At 40.2% G+C, this 19,772-nt stretch overlaps 1 protein-coding gene across 2 annotated transcripts in view; it reads left to right on the top strand.

Moving 5' to 3' along the window:
- KATNBL1 (katanin regulatory subunit B1 like 1) overlaps positions 1-18,987 on the top strand; it is a 49,234-nt gene extending 30,247 nt beyond the window's left edge. For both annotated transcript variants that reach the window (XM_063439056.1, XM_063439057.1), the window contains exons 6-10: positions 8,213-8,263; positions 8,347-8,436; positions 12,297-12,386; positions 14,132-14,225; positions 18,441-18,987. In XM_063439056.1, coding sequence (XP_063295126.1) covers positions 8,213-8,263; positions 8,347-8,436; positions 12,297-12,386; positions 14,132-14,225; positions 18,441-18,473 — 358 coding nt within the window. In that variant the 3' untranslated portion in view covers positions 18,474-18,987. The remainder of the gene's footprint in view (positions 1-8,212; positions 8,264-8,346; positions 8,437-12,296; positions 12,387-14,131; positions 14,226-18,440) is intronic.
- The last annotated feature ends 785 nt before the right edge of the window (positions 18,988-19,772 follow it).

Genomic DNA, 19,772 nt, shown 5'->3' with positions numbered 1-19,772 from the left:
GGGGTGCTGTGCTTTTAAAAAAAATTAAAACAGTAATTTTTTTTGGAGATCATGTCATTACAGAAGTAATAACGTACTAAAATGCAAACATCTTTCTTTGGGACTTCAGAAAATATAAAGCGTGTAGCAAAAGCTGCAATATCAGAAGATGCAAAGCAACTGCGGATGACAAATTTTGTTTGGAAGGTGAAGTGGAACTTCTTACTGCAGAACCAACCAGCAGAGGAGTCCCATTCAACAAGTCACTCTCAAAATGCTGGAAAAAATGAAGTTTAAGCAAGATTGGTGCAAGGAACTCAATTGGCTAAAATTTGACCATAACATGGGTATAGCCATATGTGAGATCTGTGCTTTCTTCCCTGGAATTGCTGACCAAGCATCTAAGTGTGTGAAAGGGTTTTCAGGGCCATTTAAACTGGTGACCTTCAAAAAAACATGGAAAGTCTCTACAGCATAAAAAAGGGGAACGGCAAAACATGCTCTGTTGGCTCCAGAAGCTACGCTATTGGCTGCATACGTTAAGAAAATGGATCAAGGGATGTTCAACCACATAAAGGTTCTGCGGCTTATTATTATTTTTTTTTTAAAGGCCATATACAGATTTTGAATGTTTGCTAGAGATGACTGGGATTGCTGTGAGAGAGGAGTATGCAAATGACGAGATGCAAGGGATTCATCTCACATATTGCAAATGTAATAAGGAAAGAACTCCTCTGCAAGCTAAAGAAGGCGAAATATGTCAGTTTGATGCTAGACGGATCAACTGATAACGGTGGCTTTGAAGAGTTAATATTGTAAGTCTGGTACGTCAAGAACAATAAGAATAATTATTTCTATCAGTCGTACCTCTTGAAATGGGTACTTAGAAACCATAACTGAAGACACATGGCCTCTTAGACTGGCTTTCTTCAAGCAAGCTGATTGGATTTGGTACAGCTAGTGCTGCCAGCATGATTGGAGCTGAAAATGGACTGTTACAGAAAGTACAGCAAAATCTCACACGTGTTATTGGCATTCACTGTGTTGCACACCTATTAAATTTAAGTGTATTAAGCTCTCTAAAAGACAGAAAATGTATTGATGACCTCGACTCTGTTTTAAAGAAGATGTACCAATTTTACCAGTATTCACGAGAGAATGCGTCAGCTGAAGCAGGTAGCAGAGATTTCAGTACTTGCATAACATAAGATTTAAATAACAAATTTGCAAACCACCAGTGTTAAAGTGATCAGTGCAAACAAAAAATATTTTTAAACAACTTAGCTTATAGGTACATAGCATCCCATGGTTACCTCCCAGTTAGTAACCATATAACATAAATATACACAAGATAGGGGTTTTAGGGATTTCGCTGATGTGCCTAAAATAAAGGACAAAAAACGTAGTGCAATATTGTCTGGAACCAGTTATAAAACAAGATATTCCATTACACTCACAAATTCCAAATGTCAAAAGCGTGTTAGAGGTGCCTCCCCACGATGTAAATGGGGTTAAATAGGAATCCACCTTCAATGATGACCGCAGGGTGCCCCGGTTACTAGGATGATTCAATGATCCAGCCACACCAAACAGTTTCCAAAAAACGGTTTAATTAATAAGTAGAATATGGAGGATTACAAAATGCATTAAAAACATATAAGTAAATAAAACATAAAAGTCCACAAGATGGGTATCAAGCAAAGTCCGTGCTCACTCTGCACTTTTCAAAGGCTAGAAATGTGTGACAGTCCACCTTGAAAGTGTCGCTGCAGAACAAGACAGTGCTTCTGCAGTTGCACATGGTTTGTTAAAGGATCACTATAGTGTCAGGAAAATTAAGCGGTTTTCCTGACACTATAGTGCCCTGAGGGTGCCCCCACCCTCAGGGTCCCCCTTCCGCTGGGCTGAAGGGGTTGAAACCCCTTACCTTTTAGGCAGCTTACCTTTTTCTAGTGCCAGGCTCCCTTGGCTTTGGTGACCTCTCCTCCCCCGCTGACGTCAGCTCCCTCTGCCGACATCAGAGCCGAATGCGTGCGCATTTGTAAAAAATAGAGGATTTTCCAATGTTTTCCTATGGACGCTCTGCGTGATGGAGGCATAATATGCCTCCAGCGTTGCAGATGCGACTCTAGTGGAAGACAGCCACTAGAAGGCTCCGGAAGACAACCACTAGAGGCTTGCTTAACCCTGCAATGTAAACTGCTATGTTTGCATCTGCAGGATTAAAACCTGAGGGACTTGGGACTTCTGGATTTGGCACTCTACAACATAGGCAGATTTCATGTTTTGGGAAACTTGTCTATAGTGTCTGTGTTGCCAGTCTCAACCGCATGTTGTGAAAGAGGGTTCAGTTTAATGAACTTTGTAAAAAAAAAAAAATATATAAGTTCAGATCACAAGGCCTTATGCATGTCTGAGTTTCTGCAAGTCAGTTTTAAAAGACCACTTCTAGCAAACCTGAACAGTGCTCAGATCACCTACAGCTGGAAGGAAAAGGTCTTATGCATGTCTGAGTTTCTGCAAGGTAGACTATGGAGGAAACTATCTACTCTTAATACTGGACACTATAATTGTATAGAATTTTAACCACTTGCATATTTTTAAACTATGTATCTCTAACCACCATTTCTTTGTCATTGTATCTTAACTGGGTGTGCTTGTTATTTAGTATATGTATATGTGTGTGTGTGTGTGTGTGTATGTATATGTGTGTATGTATATGTGTGTGTGTATATGTGTGTGTGTATATGTGTGTGTGTGTGTGTGTGTGTGTATATATATATATATATATATATATATATATATATATATATATATATATATATATAAAATATGTGTGTGTGTGTGTTTGCTCATACATACATGCATATATTCTGCAGTTTACCTTGTCCTGCATGCTAAGGCTAGCTGCTCCCTGCCATGCTCATCACTGGTTTGTTAACTTAAATGTTATTCAACATTCTGCTTATCTCTAAAGACTTTCTGTTACTTTTACCCCCCTCCCCCCCCTTATTTTATTGATACCCACCCAATTGTCTTGCTTGACCAATCCTCACCTCTTCTGTGCATCTCCATTCCATAGCTTTTATTGCAGTCCTGTTTTGACCCTATCATCTCTGACTTCCACAGTCAGTTTTAAAAGACCACTTCTAGCAAACCTGAACAGTGCTCTCTACAATCAGGAAAGATATCTCTCTCCTACCCCTATCATTACATCACCCAACCCCACTCCCCCTGCCATCCTATGCACATTTGCACCTGCTACAGCACAAGAGGTTTCTGCTCTGCTCCTGTCCTCCCGCCCCACCACCTGCTCCCTCGATCCTATTCCCTCGCATCTCATCCGCACTTTGTCTCCCTCTCTTGCTCTTCCGCTCGCTAGCATTTTCAAACTCTCCCTTTCCTCTGGCACATTTCCCTCACCCTGCAAACATGCAAACGTAACCCCAATTCTGAAAAAGCCCAACCTTGATCCCAACTCCCCATCCAACTACCGCCCTATCTCGCTACTGCCATTTGCCTCCAAGATCTATCCAACGATTTAATTGCTGCTAAATCTCACGGCCAATACTCTATCCTAATCCTCCTTGATCTTTCTGCCGCATTTGACACTGATCATCAACAGCTTCTACACATTCTTCATAACTTTGGTCTACGGAATACTGCTCTCTCCTGGTGCTCCTCCTACCTCTTCCAGGGCTCTTTTAGTGTTTCTTTCTCTGGTTCTGCCTCTTCTCCCCAACCCCTCTCTGTCGGCGTCCCCCAAGGTTCTGTCCTCGGCCCCCTATTGTTCTCTATCTATACTGCCTCCCTTGGTAAACTCATCAGCTCCTTTGGTTTCCAATATCATTTATATGCAGATGACACGCAAATCTACCTGTCCTCCCCTGATCTCTCTCCGCCCACCTTGACTCGTGTTTCACTTCCTTAAACTCAACCTGTCCAAAACAGAACTTCTAGTTCTTCCTCCCTCAAGTGCTGCTACTCCTGTTGTCTCCATCCAAGTCAACGGCGCTACTATCACCTCTACCTCGCAGGCTCGCTGCCTAGGGGTTCTTTTCGATTCTGACCTCTTTTACTCCCCATGTCCAATCGATAGTCAAATCCTGTCGCTTCCAACTCAAGAACATAGCGCGCATCCGCCCATATCTAACGCCAGACGCGGCTAAGATACTGGTTCATGCTGTTGTTCTCTCTCGCCTCGACTACTGCAATCCCCTTCTCACTGGTCTTACATGTTCCCAGCTTGCACCGCTGCAATCTATAATGAATGCGGCTGTGAGGCTTATTTTCCTGTCCGGTCGCACCTCCCACGCCTCCACGCTCGCAGTCCCTGCATTGGCTTCCAGTTAGATATAGGGCCCAATTCAAAATTCTGGCGCTTGCTTACAAATCCCTACATAATGCTGCTCCAACATACCTATCCTCCCTCATACACAAGTATGTCCCGTCGAGACCCCTGCGCTCATCCCAAGACCTACGCCTATCCTCTGCCCGGATCCCCACCTCTGACGCTCGCCTTCAAGACTTCTCTAGGGCTGCACCTATTCTGTGGAACTCCCTTCCCTCCTCAATCAGACTTTCACCCAGCCTCCACTCCTTCAAAAAATCTTTGAAAACTCACTTCTTCATTAAAGCGTATCAATTAAACTGTCAGCAGGCTTCTCATCCCCCACCCCATGACTCCTTTCCTGCAACTGTCAAAAATTACCTACCAAGCACTCAATAAACCCTTTAACAAACTATTTATTTAATTCCCCTACTTTAACCCTTTGTGTCACTATACCCCACTCCCTCTAGCATGTAAGCTCATTGAGCAGGGCCCTCAACCCCCTCTGTTCCTGTAGTCTAGTGGTCTGATCTCCATTATGCGTCTGTTAGTCCACCCATTGTACAGCGCTACGGAATTTGTTGGCGTTACATAAATAATATAATAATTAATGCAGCAAGAAAGCTTAGGTGATTTGTTAATGATAAACATGAAGGGACCATCTGTGAAGGAGTTTGATCCTGCAAAGGCTATTGACCATTGGTACTTTAATAAAAAAAAATACTAGGCATGTTCATGGCCACAAAAAGCCTGAGACTTTCTGTTTTTACAATTTTTCGCAGTTTTTGTTAAATAGACGTGAGATTATTGTAAAATAGTTAAAAATGGAGACTACGCATTATTAAGACTATATGATCTTGTAGTTATTATGGAGCTGGTGTACTTCTGTCTGTACTCAAATATCAATGAAAGGGCTGAGTGTGATTGCTTACCAGCTGAGAGTCACAAATGGTTTTAAACTTGAAACAGGATGGCGCCTATAGCGTGGTAGTACCAGAACTACTACAATGACCTTCTTAACCATAAACTGTCCCTTAAACATGCTTAAAGTGTCATTATACCTAGCAAAGAATAGCCTTTGACAGCATCCTTTTGTACAGTTTGGACAGGCAGGGGGCAGGTTTTTTTTTTTTTTCTATGGTATCTTCGGTCATTAAAAGAACAATATAGGGTCAGGAACACAAATATGTATTCCTGACCATGTAGTGTTAAAACCACCATGTATCCTCACCTGCCCCCCTAAAAAAAAAAAAAAAAAAAAAAAAAAAACATTTTACCTTTATTCCAATCTGCTGCTGGCTGTACCCCTGCTCTGCCTGCCTGGATGACATAGTCAGAAGTGTTGTTCTGAGCCTATCACAATGCTGTCACATAGGAAAGCATTGGATTGGCTCAGATTGTCAAGGATGCAGATCAGGGTCAGAGACAGCACAAGTCAAACACTGCCCTGGCTATTCTCCATCTACTCATAGAGATGCATTAAATCAATGCATCTCTATGAGGAAAGTTCAGTTTCTCCATGCAGAGGGTGGAGACAGTGAATGTCAGTGCTGCCCCAGGAAGCACCTGTAGCAGCCATCTGAGGAGTGGCCAATTGAGGTATCCTTATGCTGTAATGTAAACATTGCATTTTCTATGAAAACAGGGTTTACTGCAAAATGCCTGAAGAAAATTATTTGAATCACCAGAACAAATACAATAAGCTGTAGTAGTTCTGGTGACTATAGTGTCCCTTTAAATTAACTCCTCTTGCAAAGAGCGTTTGTTAAGTTACCAGATGTTTTTCAATATAAATGCAGTTTATATAAATTAAAATGACTTTGTTTTACAGTGATACATTTCAAGGTGAGAAATGTGTTCAGGCTAGAAATAGACAAGTGAACTTCTATTTTGCCAATTGTAGCTGCATATTATAGAGGATTCAGTTTTCACCAATAATACATTGTATGAAAAACTCAATGTATAAATCACTGGTTTTTCATGATGCAAATGTTTGAAGGTTATTCTGTTTCTTTAAATAGCAGATTCAGTTAAAGGAGTATCAAAGGAGGCTACATTTAACCCCTTAAGGACCAAACTTCTGGAATAAAAGGGAATCATGACATGTCACACATGTCATGTGTCCTTAAGGGGTTAAACGCGTATAAAGGATCTCGTTAGACCTGAGATGGCGAGCCAAATGAATATGCACCACAACAGGCTAGCAGAGCTTCCTCATTTCACGGGAAACTTGGGGGCAGCGCTACTGTAAGGTGGCACAGGCAGTTTCCTTAGCGCACATGGGCAGTAGGCATAATGTCAGAGAAACTGCTGCCCTCATTAAAAAAAAACATATTTAAAATAAAAAATTCAATAGTGGTCAGGTGGTGTGCACTGCCGCTTATGCAGACCACATGATTCGCTCACTTATGGAGTTGGCACAGTTGCTAGGATTCCCAGTCTGTGCTCTGACTTCCTCGTGGAGTACTAGATCACAAAGAGAAGATCATGCACTTCACCACCAGTGAATCATCAAGACCACTATACCACCAGCAACTCATTAATAACCCGCTTGAACCCAAGGGAATCATTAAAGGACCACTATATGCACCCAGACCAATTCAGCTCAATGAAGTGATCTGGGTGTCGGGTCCCCTTAGTTTTAACCCTGCAGCTGAAAACATAGCAGTTTCAGTGAAACTGCTATATTTACACTGCAGGGATAATCCAGCCTCTAGTGGCTGTCTCACTGACGGACGTTTTCGCGATTTACACGGAGTAAATCGTACTTATTTAGATCCCCATAGGAAAGCGTTGAGTAATGCTTTCCTATGGGTGGGTTTGGATGCTTGCGCGCCTCTGGCCGTGCGTGCGCATTCGGCTCCACTCGGGAGCTGACGTCGATGGAGGAGGAGAGGTCACCAGCGCAGAGGGAGCTCGGCGCTGGATTAAGGTAAGCAAATAAATGGTTAATTTACCTAAATGGTGACTAGGCCTGTATAGCGTTAGGAATACATATTCCTAATGCTATAGTGTTCCATTAACACCCAGACCATTAGGAACAATGGCATCCTCCCTGAAAAAAAAACACTTTTTAGTCCACACTCCTGGCTTATTTCATTTTATTATGCACACAGCCGGACTTCTGTTTACATGTTTAATTGCAGTGTTGGTACTTGGGTTCAGAAATGTTTGCCTTCGCTGCTCTAGGCAGTAAAACCCATCTCATACAATTGTTTATAGAGTCCAGGTCCGCTGGTGGTGTTCCTCTAGTCAGGGTTAAACTTTTTTCAAACTAACACTGATTGTGGTTCTCTGGACACCTACAAACCTTCCCCTTCTATAGGTACAGATAAAGCCTAGATTTAATAATGCTTTAACATACCATTTCATACCATTAATGGGAGATGTGATGGGCCGAAAGCTGACACTGTCACACTACTGTCCTTTGCTGTTTAGGATACTGCTTCCTCATTATCCCAAGTCTTATAGAGGAGACAGGCCGCTGGGGAATCTCATTTAGTGTTAAACCATTCAAAAACAGTTTAACACTAAACAGGACAGCACAAGGTGATTCCAGGCACTATGGACGTGGTTATATTGCCTCAAATGTCATTTTAAGCTGATTGTAAAACAACTTGCAAGGCTTCATATGAATGCTGAGTGTTTTCAAGATTTTGATGGAGAAAGGAAAAACCAAAAACTTTTTGAATGGAAACTTTTGCTCAATTCAGCGAGAGAACAAAATGAAGGGTAAATGCTTGTGTAAGTGAATAAAATGTGTATTCTTAGCCAATCTAAAATTAATGCATTTGGTGTAAATGGCCCCTAAAGTAACTTGACTTGATATTGCCTTCTTAAATAATAAAAATATGAATCTGCTTATTCAGTTGTTAATGCAGGTTTTTTATTTTGTTTTTACAGGATGCAAGATTTAGGAGTTGTGGTGGATTTTCTACCAGTTCTTACCAATAGGTATTGTCCATATATTTTTTGCCTTGAAATGTTTGTGGTACCTTTGCCCTATATGATATGAACCATAACCTTTTCTTTTAAAGCCTCCAAGAAGATAAATCCACTGTGTCTATGGGCTGCTGTGTGGATCTTCTCCCACTGGTCAAGTCACTTTTTAAAAGTAAATATGAAGAGTAAGTATTACATATTTCCTATTTCTGTGATATAAATTGGACACATTTGAGATCAATTGAGTCAATTACTTCAGCATAACAGGAGATAAAATCTCTGAAATGTAGCACACCATTTCCCCCCTGACATGTTTGGTCATCCACCAATAGAGAAGGTAGAAGGAAATGCAGAAAAGAGGAGAGGGGAGGATCTAAAGGAGAATAGAGAGAAAAGTAGAAGGGGGGAAAAAAATGATGGGGCAGGTGTAGATGGACTTGCCAATGCCAATTAGGATGATGGGCTGGAAATCCTTTGGAGTTGGTTAAATGTTTGTTCCTTGTGCAAGTTTAGTCTAGTGTAAGTGTGGAGAAAAATTGGGATATCCTGCTCCTCTGGGTGATGGGCCCACCAGCAATAAACAAGGCACATCTCAACTAGAACGGAGTGTGCACTTCCCAGCTGAAAAGCATAACTTGATTTAGTCTGCGAAGAGGAATCAAGAGGGAGATGTAGATTACCCTCAGTGAGTACTGCAGAGATCAATGTCTCTAAGGATTTCAGATTTTAGAAAAACCTGTTGTAATTTAGTGTGTGCTTAAAGGACCACTCTAGGCACCCAGACCACTTCAGCTTAATGAAGTGGTCTGGGTGCCTGGTCCCTCTAGGATTAACTTTTTTTTTTTTTTTTTTTTTTTTTTAATAAACATAGCAGTTTCAGAGAAACTGCTATGCTTATAATGGGGTTAATCCAGCCTCCAGAGCCTCTAGTGGCTGTCTCACTGATAGCCGCTAGAGGCGCTTGCGTGATTCTCACTGTGAAAATCACAATGAGAGCACGCAAGCGTCCATAGGAAAGCATTGTAAATGCTTTCCTATGAGACTGGCTGAATGCGCACGCAGCTCTTGCCGCGCATGCACATTCAGCCGAAAGGGAGGATCGGAGGCGGAGAGGTGGAGGAGAGCTCCCCCCCCCGCAGCTGGAATAAAGGTAAGTTTTAACCCTTTCCTCATCCTAGAGCCCGGCGGGAGGGGGTCCCTGAGGGTGGGGGCACCCTCAGGGCACTATAGTGCCAGGAAAACAAGTATGTTTTCCTGGCACTATAGTGATCCTTTAAATAACTGCGATGGTGTATTCGAGTTCCAGTATTGACAGATATACAAAAATAAATCGACCAAAAGCGTCAGTTTTCTGTTCAGTGGCCATAAGTAAAGCCACTCTAGCTTTCTTTGATTTAGCATGGTTTGCTGTATTAGTGGGGGAAGCTTTTGTCTCCCAATGAGACCTGCTAGACCCCCCTTGAAATGGGTTTCTTGTATAAATGCTACAGAAATGCTTTGTTTGTGTAGATATGAGTAATTTGGAGCACTTCTCATGCATATTAAGCCGCTGTATATTATATGAACGTCATGCCAAAGGTGTGGATAGAGACAGTAGAGAAAGGGGGAAGAGAGAAGGGTGGGTGGGGTGGGGTGGGGTGGGGGAGGGCAGATTAACAAAAAAGAGAAGCCTGAAGCAGGTTAGAAGGGGAAAGAGAATTGACAGAAAAGAGAAGAGAGGGATAAATGGAAACAAAAATTTTGAATGCATAACCATGTACAAGCTGTCTTGGTTAGTAGGAGACCTTACATTTCAGGAAAATAAGAGATCTAAGGGGAGGACTTGCCTTGGTGCACTCACTTCCAATAGGGTCATGTTGCTGGCCAATTAATTTCAAAAGAGGGAAGTATTTATCCTTGAGTGTCAGTGAGTTTCATATTTGATCCCTTAAAAAAAAAAAACACACCAAGCTCCACAACCACTACAGCTGTCATGGATTCATCCCATGGTAAAAAGTCAAACCATTTGCAAATAGTATAAAAATTTACCTGCGTGTGCCGATCACCTCTCTGTTGGTGTCTGGCTCTGCAGGACTTAGCTCAGGGGAGTTAAAAGAAGCTTATGCAAACCATTTCACTGGATGCCAGGGGACTTTCAACACCAAAACCACCACAGCATGCAATAGTGGTTATGATAAAATAACCAGAAAATATGAGTTGATAAAAATACAATCTAAAAAGGTGCTACTATCACCTATATGGGTCACTGCACCACAAATACAGAAGTGAAATACAAACAAATAAAAAGTGGTGAGAGCACACAAATTATTACCACTTTACACTAATAAAATCCTGCAGAGAAAGACCAGAAACAAACATAGTAATGATAAAATAGTAATGATAAAATAGTAATGATAAAATAGTAATGATAAAATAGTAATGATAAAATAGTAATGATAAAATAGTAATGATAAAATAGTAATGATAAAATAGTAATGATAAAATAGTAATGATAAAATAGTAATGATAAAATAGTAATGATAAAATAGTAATGATAAAATAGTAATGATAAAATAGTAATGATAAAATAGTAATGATAAAATAGTAATGATAACCTATAAAACCGTGGATGATTGGTCTCGCTCACATATTACTGAGCCACTTGGTGTAAGCTGGCTCTGACTAAAAGCGTTGAATAGACTGGTGAAGGTTGGCACTGGATACAGAAAACTACAGTCTTCACTGTTCTTTCCTTAGAATAATAGAATGCAGGATCTTATAAAAAATATGTATTAAACAAACCGAAAATACAGCAATAAAGTCAAAGTGCACTAAACCGCCACATCACAGTAACACTGACGCGTTTCGGCTGAAGCCTTTTTCAAAGTGTAGGTCTATTCAGGGCTTGTCCTCCTTTTGGGAAAAAAAGGAAAAGCCCTGAATAGACATACTGTGTGGGAGATTTAGATGGTACAGGTCTCCAAGTAGTTGTTTAAAAAATAAAACTCTCCCTAGATAGTACAACATCCTCAATATGCCTTAAACTACTTGTTTCTAACTGGACAGACCCCTAGGTGGATCAGATGGGTTTGGCCTGGCAGTTTATTGCCCACTCCATATTTTCTTAAAGCATGTCCTTTGAGGAACCCAAAGACACCAATACCTTTTAACATGCCCTGTGTCCAGCTCTGGTGATGGTTATCTAGTAGTTTTATGGCTTAGGCTCATGCTTTGGCATGACAGTGAGACCCCTGGTCACTTAATGTGTCACACCCAGGGAGTCACCTTTGTATAGGTACTGTTCACATGGTCTTCATGGAAAGGAGGCTGCACTCTGGCCAAACCTGAAAACATATTGGCCTAAAATATTAGCATAAAATCTAGGCCTGCTAAAGCAGGCTCTTTCCTAACTGCTGTGAAAGACAGGAAAAAAAGACTGCTTGATGGGGAAGGGTGGGACTAACCCATAATCAATGCTTTCATGACTTGAAAGAACACTATCGTGTTAAGAATACAAACTTGTATTTCTAACGCTATAATGCTGGAGTATTAGTTTAGGTTCCAAGCCCCCCTCAGTATGGAGTTAACAAATACTTAATTTACTTATCCTCCATTGTGGCGCTGGTCCTGCATCCATAGATGAGATTATCCATCTTGCTGTTCTCAGCCCATTAAATGCTTTTCCATAAGAAAGCATTGGGAGGCTACTGCACATGCGCTGCACCAATCAGCATCTCCTCAAAGCGATGCATTGAATTAATGCATCTCTATGGGGAGTGTTCAGGGTTTCCATGCTGATTGTGGAGACACTGAAAGTACTGACATAGAAAATAACTCTACAGGCCATCTGAGTGACTGTCACTAGAGGGGTTACTGGGCCACACTGCCTTTTCATTGCTCAGCCTGCAGGGCTGAAGTGGTTCTGGTGACTAGAGTGTTCCTTTAATCAGGAAAGGAAGTTTTAATTATTTATCATTTTGACTTGTATAAAAGTAAAGGTGGTCTTAAAGTGGGTATTGTTACTTGTGTCTTGGAGTAACTTCCTACATATGTTTTTTTTGTTTAGATATATAATAGTCGGTCTGAATTGGCTTCAGGCTATTGTGAAGAGGTGGTGGACACAGTTATCTGCAAATTCGGAAAGTACAGCAGATGAGTAAGTACTCTTAATTTTCAGATATGAAGGTCAATCCCGTCTGTAGCAAAATTAAATGGATGTTTACTCAACTCAGGAAATCTTATTTATTATTTATTACTGGCATTTATAGAACTCCAACATATTCCGCAGCACTGTACAATTGGGAAAGAGACTAAACACAATAAGAACGGGCCAATAAAACAGGTAGAGGGCCCTGCCCGTGAGCTTACAATCTAAAGGTTAAAATTGGGAGAAGAGACAAGAGGTAGCAGAGGAATTTGTATGTGAGGACAGAGAGTTTTAATGTTTTAACTGCAGCAACTGATAACGTGAATGGAATGAAGAGGTGATTGGCTGTGGTTCCAAACAGCTGGAGGTGCATGCTATATAGTTAGAAGGAACGCGGGTGGGTAGAGTCGAGTAAAATTAAATGGCCTTCATATTGCAGGGATGGATGGTTTGGGTCTAAGGAAGAGATAAGACAATTACTTAAAAGGAATTTAATGCTTGGAGTGGCAAGCGGGTGGGAGGAGGAATGGCGAAAATGTGCAATGTTGCCTATAGTATCTCTATGGACAATACTTTTAATGTATTTTATTCCTCTGGATATGTAAGAAAAGGAAAAAATAGGCAATGTAACTCAAGATAGGCAAGTCACAAGGCCTCCACAAGTTGTGTAGACCTAGACTGAGTGAGCTTTTCCTGCTTTATCCCATCCTATTTCTCATACTGTAAAAAGGTTCCTCCACAAATTAATCCTCTTCTTTTAAAAACTGTATTTGCTTACCTGAAAATCATTTCTAGATAATTGAAACCAGATTGTAAATAAAATTAGCTTGTTTACTTTGTATGTTGCTTCCTCACTTAATGGACCAAAGCATCAGAGATAAAATGAGCTTTCTGCATCTGCACTAGGCAGCGGTCAGCAACCTATGGCATGTGTGATTGAAGCTGCAAGAGCCAAACATGCTCTGGCCTATCAGGAGTCCCAGTGGGACTTCAGATATCTGCAGAGCTGCAGTAGAAACCTCCCCTTCTATAAATAATACAAACAGCCCACATACACAACACCACTGACAATCCACATGCATGCACACAACCCCACAAGCAGCCTCTCACATTTAATACCACAAGCAACCAGACACTTATACACAATGTGACATATCCTCCAAACACACAATCCTACAAGCCACCCCCATGCACAGCCCACATTCATAGTTATTTGACACAATACCACAAACTACTCATGAACATGTACAATATAACAGCCTATATATGCACAAACATAACACTACAAAGCAGCTTCAACAGACCTTAATAACACAAGAATACGGCAACATACAAACCTCAATTTAAAAAAAAAATTCAATATCATGTTTTGGCATACCATAGTACTACAAAAAGGTTACCTACCCCCTGCACTAGGAGCTCAAATTTACACATGCCTAATACAACAAAGCTGGTCAGCCTAAGCACCATAACCACTTTTCATTAAGAAGCCAAAGCCTTGTGTTACTGCTGTTGATCAAAAAGAAGGCAAGGAAATTAATTTGAACCAACTTCTAATTTTGACACAACATTTACAACCATGTTTGACACAACCATACCGTTTTTTTGTTTGTTTTTTTTAGTTATTGTAGGGAAATTTGCTGTTTTAGTTTTAAATTCTTACATAGTTTGTGAATGATTTGCAGTTTTATGCACATCTAAACTGTTAATCCTTATGCAAATAATCAGAACACGCTTTCTGTTTTTGTTTTTAGAAATGTTCTAATTTTAAAACACCTATTAAGTGGTATGTGGAAACAAGAAAATCATCTGACCTCCTTCCCTGGTTATACTGGGAACATAGCAAAGGTAAATAATTAAATATTTCTGCTTTATAACAAACATTTTCGTAGTTGAAAACTTTACAGTTGCAGTGAATGCCTTTCATGTTAAGGATGGTAGTAATATCCACCTGGTATGTTGCTTTTTAATAGTGAGCATTTCATTTGGATAAGGCAAAAATATAAACTAATTTACAGGGACACTGCAGACCCCTAAATCCCTTTAGGTTGCTAAAATGCTTTGTGTGTAAAGAGTGTCCTTTTTTTTTTTTTTTTTTTTTTTTGCAAAGAGTGCCGATTTTCAATATAAATGTATACATTATTTTGGTTACACTCCTCTGACTTTTCAAGCGGACAATGGATTCTCTTACTTTCCTGGTTCGGTCAGCTTAGCTGTACTGAACTCAAGAGGCAGCAATTGCTCAGAGCACCTACATTGCAAAGTCTGTGATTGAACCGTCACATAAAGTCTGGGTGCGGTTAAAAGGGGAGGAGATGCAGACTAGAGATGAGCAGTTTTTGCAAGCTGTTTGTAGATCTAACTCCAATGACAAAAATGCATAATTAAATGCCTGCAAGTTTTCATTTTGGGTGTATATACTTTTTATTAATTTTGGATTTGGGAAGTGGAGAGTCCCTTTAAACACTTACTAGGGATCGACCGATATTGATTTTTTAGAGCCGAAAACGATAATCTGTGAATTTTCAGGCCGATAGCTGATATTCTGTACATTTACCATTTTGAAAAAATAAACAAATTCTAAAGGTAAATGCACAAAATATACATGTCACATGTAGTGGATGAAGTGTGTTTAGACAGGGGAGAGCTGTGTGTGTAGTGGATGCAGTGTGTATTTGTGTAGTGTGTGTATATAATGAATGCCGTGTGTATATATAGTGAATGCAGTGTGTTTGTGTAGTGTGTATATATAGTGAATGCAGTGAGTGTGTGTAGTGTGTTTGTGTAGTGTGTATATATAGTGAATGCAGTGAGTGTTTGTGTAGTGTGTATATATAGTGAATGCAGTGAGTGTTTGTGTAGTGTGTATATATAGTGAATGCAGTGAGTGTTTGTGTAGTGTGTATATATAGTGAATGCAGTGAGTGTTTGTGTAGTGTGTATATATAGTGAATGCAGTGAGTGTTTGTGTAGTGTGTATATATAGTGAATGCAGTGAGTGTTTGTGTAGTGTGTATATATAGTGAATGCAGTGAGTGTTTGTGTAGTGTGTATATATAGTGAATGCAGTGAGTGTTTGTGTAGTGTGTATATATAGTGAATGCAGTGAGTGTTTGTGTAGTGTGTATATATAGTGAATGCAGTGAGTGTGTAGTGTGTATATATATAGTGAATGCAGTGAGTGTGTAGTGTGTGTGTATATATAGTGAATGCAGTGAGTGTGTAGTGTGTGTGTATATATAGTGAATGCAGTGAGTGTGTAGTGTGTGTGTATATATAGTGAATGCAGTGAGTGTGTAGTGTGTGTGTATATATAGTGAATGCAGTGAGTGTGTAGTGTGTGTGTATATATAGTGAATGCAGTGAGTGTGTAGTGTGTGTATATATAGTGAATGCAGTGAGTGTGTAGTGTGTGTATATATAGTGAATGCAGTGAGTGTGTAGTGTGTGTATATATAGTGAATGCAGTGAGTGTGTAGTGTGTGTATATATAGTGAATGCAGTGAGTGTGTAGTGTGTGTATATATAGTGAATGCAGTGAGTGTGTAGTGTGTGTATATATAGTGAATGCAGTGAGTGTGTAGTGTGTGTATATATAGTGAATGCAGTGAGTGTGTAGTGTGTGTATATATAGTGAATGCAGTGAGTGTGTAGTGTGTGTATATATAGTGAATGCAGTGAGTGTGTAGTGTGTGTATATATAGTGAATGCAGTGAGTGTGTAGTGTGTGTATATATAGTGAATGCAGTGAGTGTGTAGTGTGTGTATATATAGTGAATGCAGTGAGTGTGTAATGTGTGTATATATAGTGAATGCAGTGAGTGTTTGTGTAGTGTGTATATATAGTGAATGCAGTGAGTGTTTGTGTAGTGTGTATATATATATAGTGAATGCAGTGAGTGTGTAGTGTGTATATATATATAGTGAATGCAGTGAGTGTGTAGTGTGTATATATATATAGTGAATGCAGTGAGTGTGTAGTGTGTATATATATATAGTGAATGCAGTGAGTGTGTAGTGTGTATATATATAGTGAATGCAGTGAGTGTGTAGTGTGTGTATATATAGTGAATGCAGTGAGTGTGTAGTGTGTGTATATATAGTGAATGCAGTGAGTGTGTAGTGTGTGTATATATAGTGAATGCAGTGAGTGTGTAGTGTGTGTATATATAGTGAATGCAGTGTGTAGTGTGTGTATATATAGTGAATGCAGTGTGTAGTGTGTATATATAGTGAATGCAGTGAGTGTGTAGTGTGTGTATATATAGTGAATGCAGTGTGTAGTGTGTGTATATATATATATATAGTGAATGCAGTGAGTGTGTAGTGTGTGTATATATAGTGAATGCAGTGTGTGTGTAGTGTGTGTATATATAGTGAATGCAGTGAGTGTGTAGTGTGTGTATATATAGTGAATGCAGTGTGTGTGTATATAGTGAATGCAGTGTGTGTGTGTGTGTAGTGTGTATATATAGTGAATGCAGCGTGTGTGTAGTGTGTATATATAGTGAATGCAGCGTGTGTGTAGTGTGTATATATAGTGAATGCAGCGTGTGTGTAGTGTGTATATATAGTGAATGCAGCGTGTGTGTAGTGTGTATATATAGTGAATGCAGCGTGTGTGTAGTGTGTATATATAGTGAATGCAGCGTGTGTGTAGTGTGTATATATAGTGAATGCAGCGTGTGTGTAGTGTGTATATATAGTGATTGCAGCGTGTGTGTAGTGTGTATATATAGTGAATGCAGCGTGTGTGTAGTGTGTATATATAGTGAATGCAGCGTGTGTGTAGTGTGTATATATAGTGAATGCAGCGTGTGTGTAGTGTGTATATATAGTGAATGTAGTGTGTATATATAGTGAATGCAGCGTGTGTGTAGTGTGTATATATAGTGAATGCAGCGTGTGTGTAGTGTGTATATATAGTGAATGTAGTGTGTATATATAGTGAATGCAGTGTGTGTGTAGTGTGTATATATAGTGAATGCAGTGTGTGTGTAGTGTGTATATATAGTGAATGCAGTGTGTGTGTAGTGTGTATATATAGTGAATGCAGTGTGTGTGTGTAGTGTGTATATATAGTGAATGCAGTGTGTGTGTGTAGTGTGTGTATATATAGTGAATGCAGTGTGTGTGTGTAGTGTGTATATATAGTGAATGCAGTGTGTGTGTATATATAGTGAATGCAGTGAGTGTGTAGTGTGTATATATAGTGAATGCAGTGAGTGTGTAGTGTGTATATATAGTGAATGCAGTGAGTGTGTGTGTGTATATAGTGAATGCAGTGAGTGTGTGTGTAGTGTGTGTGTATATAGTGAATGCAGTGAGTGTGTGTAGTGTGTGTGTATATAGTGAATGCAGTGAGTGTGTAGTGTGTGTATATATAGTGAATGCAGTGTGTATATATAGTGAATGTAGTGTGTGTGTGTATATATATATATATATATATATATATATATATATATATATATATATAGTGAATGCAGTGAGTGTTTGTGTAGTGTGTGTATATATATATATATATATATATAGTGAATGCAGTGAGTGTTTGTGTAGTGTGTGTGTGTATATATATATATATATATAGTGAATGCAGTGAGTGTTTGTGTAGTGTGTGTGTATATAGTGAATGCAGTGAGTGTTTGTGTAGTGTGTGTGTGTATATAGTGAATGCAGTGAGTGTTTGTGTAGTGTGTGTGTGTATATAGTGAATGCAGTGAGTGTTTGTGTAGTGTGTGTATATATAGTGAATGCAGTGAGTGTTTGTGTAGTGTGTGTGTGTATATAGTGAATGCAGTGAGTGTTTGTGTAGTGTGTGTGTTTGTGTGTATAGTGAATGCAGTGTTTGTGTAAGGGGGGGGGTCTTACGAGGTATTATTGGCAATATCGGTATCTATATTGGGCGATCGCGATATTGCCGAAAATACCGATAATCGGTCGATCCCTAACACTTACTGTGAGGGAGGTATGGTGGTTCTCCAGCTCTGCGAAGAACAGTTTCTCATCTGTAGAAATAAAAGTCAAAATATTGAACTGATTTTCTATTGGTTTGCTTTCTGATAGGATTTGGATGGCTATTTATCACAGCTCCATTGACCTGGATTCTTCATCAGACTATGTGCTTTCTTCTGAATTTGCAAGATAGTGGACAATTCTTGCTATGGATGCTACTGAAGTAACCGATATTGGACACAAACAATATAATAAAACCACTAACTCATCGAAAATGTGATCATTCACGCATCCATTATGAATCCACAAACGAAACTGTGACTGCCTGCTTCATATTGAAGTAGTGTTATCTCAAGATGGCTTCTTTGACTTATTTTAAGGAATTGTCCTTTTTGGACATGTGAAAAAGTGTCACTCATTACCCAAAGGATAATGGAAACCATTACATAAACTTCACTGGAATCACGTTTGATGGACCGCTGCCATCTGAGCAAAATGCACTTCGTAATGCATAAGAGTCCGTGCAAACCTCTGTGCCTCCATCTCTTTGGTACACTTAGATGTGGACTCTGGACATTGCAGCTATTTTCTGTTTGTGTTTTATTATTATTATTATTTGATGCGTAATATTAAAAACATTTTTTTGCAATAGAAAAAATGTATATCTTTTTTGTTTTGTTAGAGGCCATTTTCTACCAACCCGCTATAAAGACTGATAGACCACATGCAGTGGAAGATCCTTCGTACTAGGGATCGACCGATATAGATTTTTTTAGAGCTGATCATAGGCGTGCGCACGGGGTGTGTCTGGGCACACCCTAATCTCCGCGGCACGTCTATGGAGTGAGACCGGCAGGGGAGATCTCAGGATCTCCCCTGCCGGCTCATGCAGACTCTGCTCTAAGCCTCCATGGGCCGGTGGGGAGATCAAAGATCTCCCTCACCGACCCACATGCAGGGAGGGAGGCAGGAGAGGACCCGGGGAGCTAAAGCCAGCAGCTCTGCCTGTTTCCTCTTGCGAGATCTGAGCGTTGCCACGGCAACGCTCAGATCTCGCAAGAGTGAACTCTAGCCCCGCAGGCTAGAGTTCACTCTCCACTGGACCACCATGGAAAGCATCAGCAACAAGGATCTCCCCTCCCTACATAAGGTTTGAAGGGAGGGGGGATATTAAGTAATCTACATCCACTGGACCACCAGGGAAGGCAGCAGCACGGTCCCCCCTCCCTACAAAAGGTAAGAAGGGAGGGGGGATATTTATTAACTAATCTGCCCCCACCTCCACCCCCACAAATCACCCAAACATACAGCACGCACACACAAACCTCACCAGCACACACACACACAGTACACTTACAGTACCCGCACACAGCACACGACACCCGCACACAGCACACGAACAGGACCCTAACAAACACACACATACACAGCACAGTGCCAGTA

Source organism: Pelobates fuscus, chromosome 13, assembly GCF_036172605.1.
Source record: "Pelobates fuscus isolate aPelFus1 chromosome 13, aPelFus1.pri, whole genome shotgun sequence".
In the NCBI taxonomy this organism is placed as follows: domain Eukaryota; kingdom Metazoa; phylum Chordata; class Amphibia; order Anura; family Pelobatidae; genus Pelobates; species Pelobates fuscus.
Note: the sequence above shows the minus strand (reverse complement) of the source record. Positions and strands in the feature narration are given on the sequence as shown.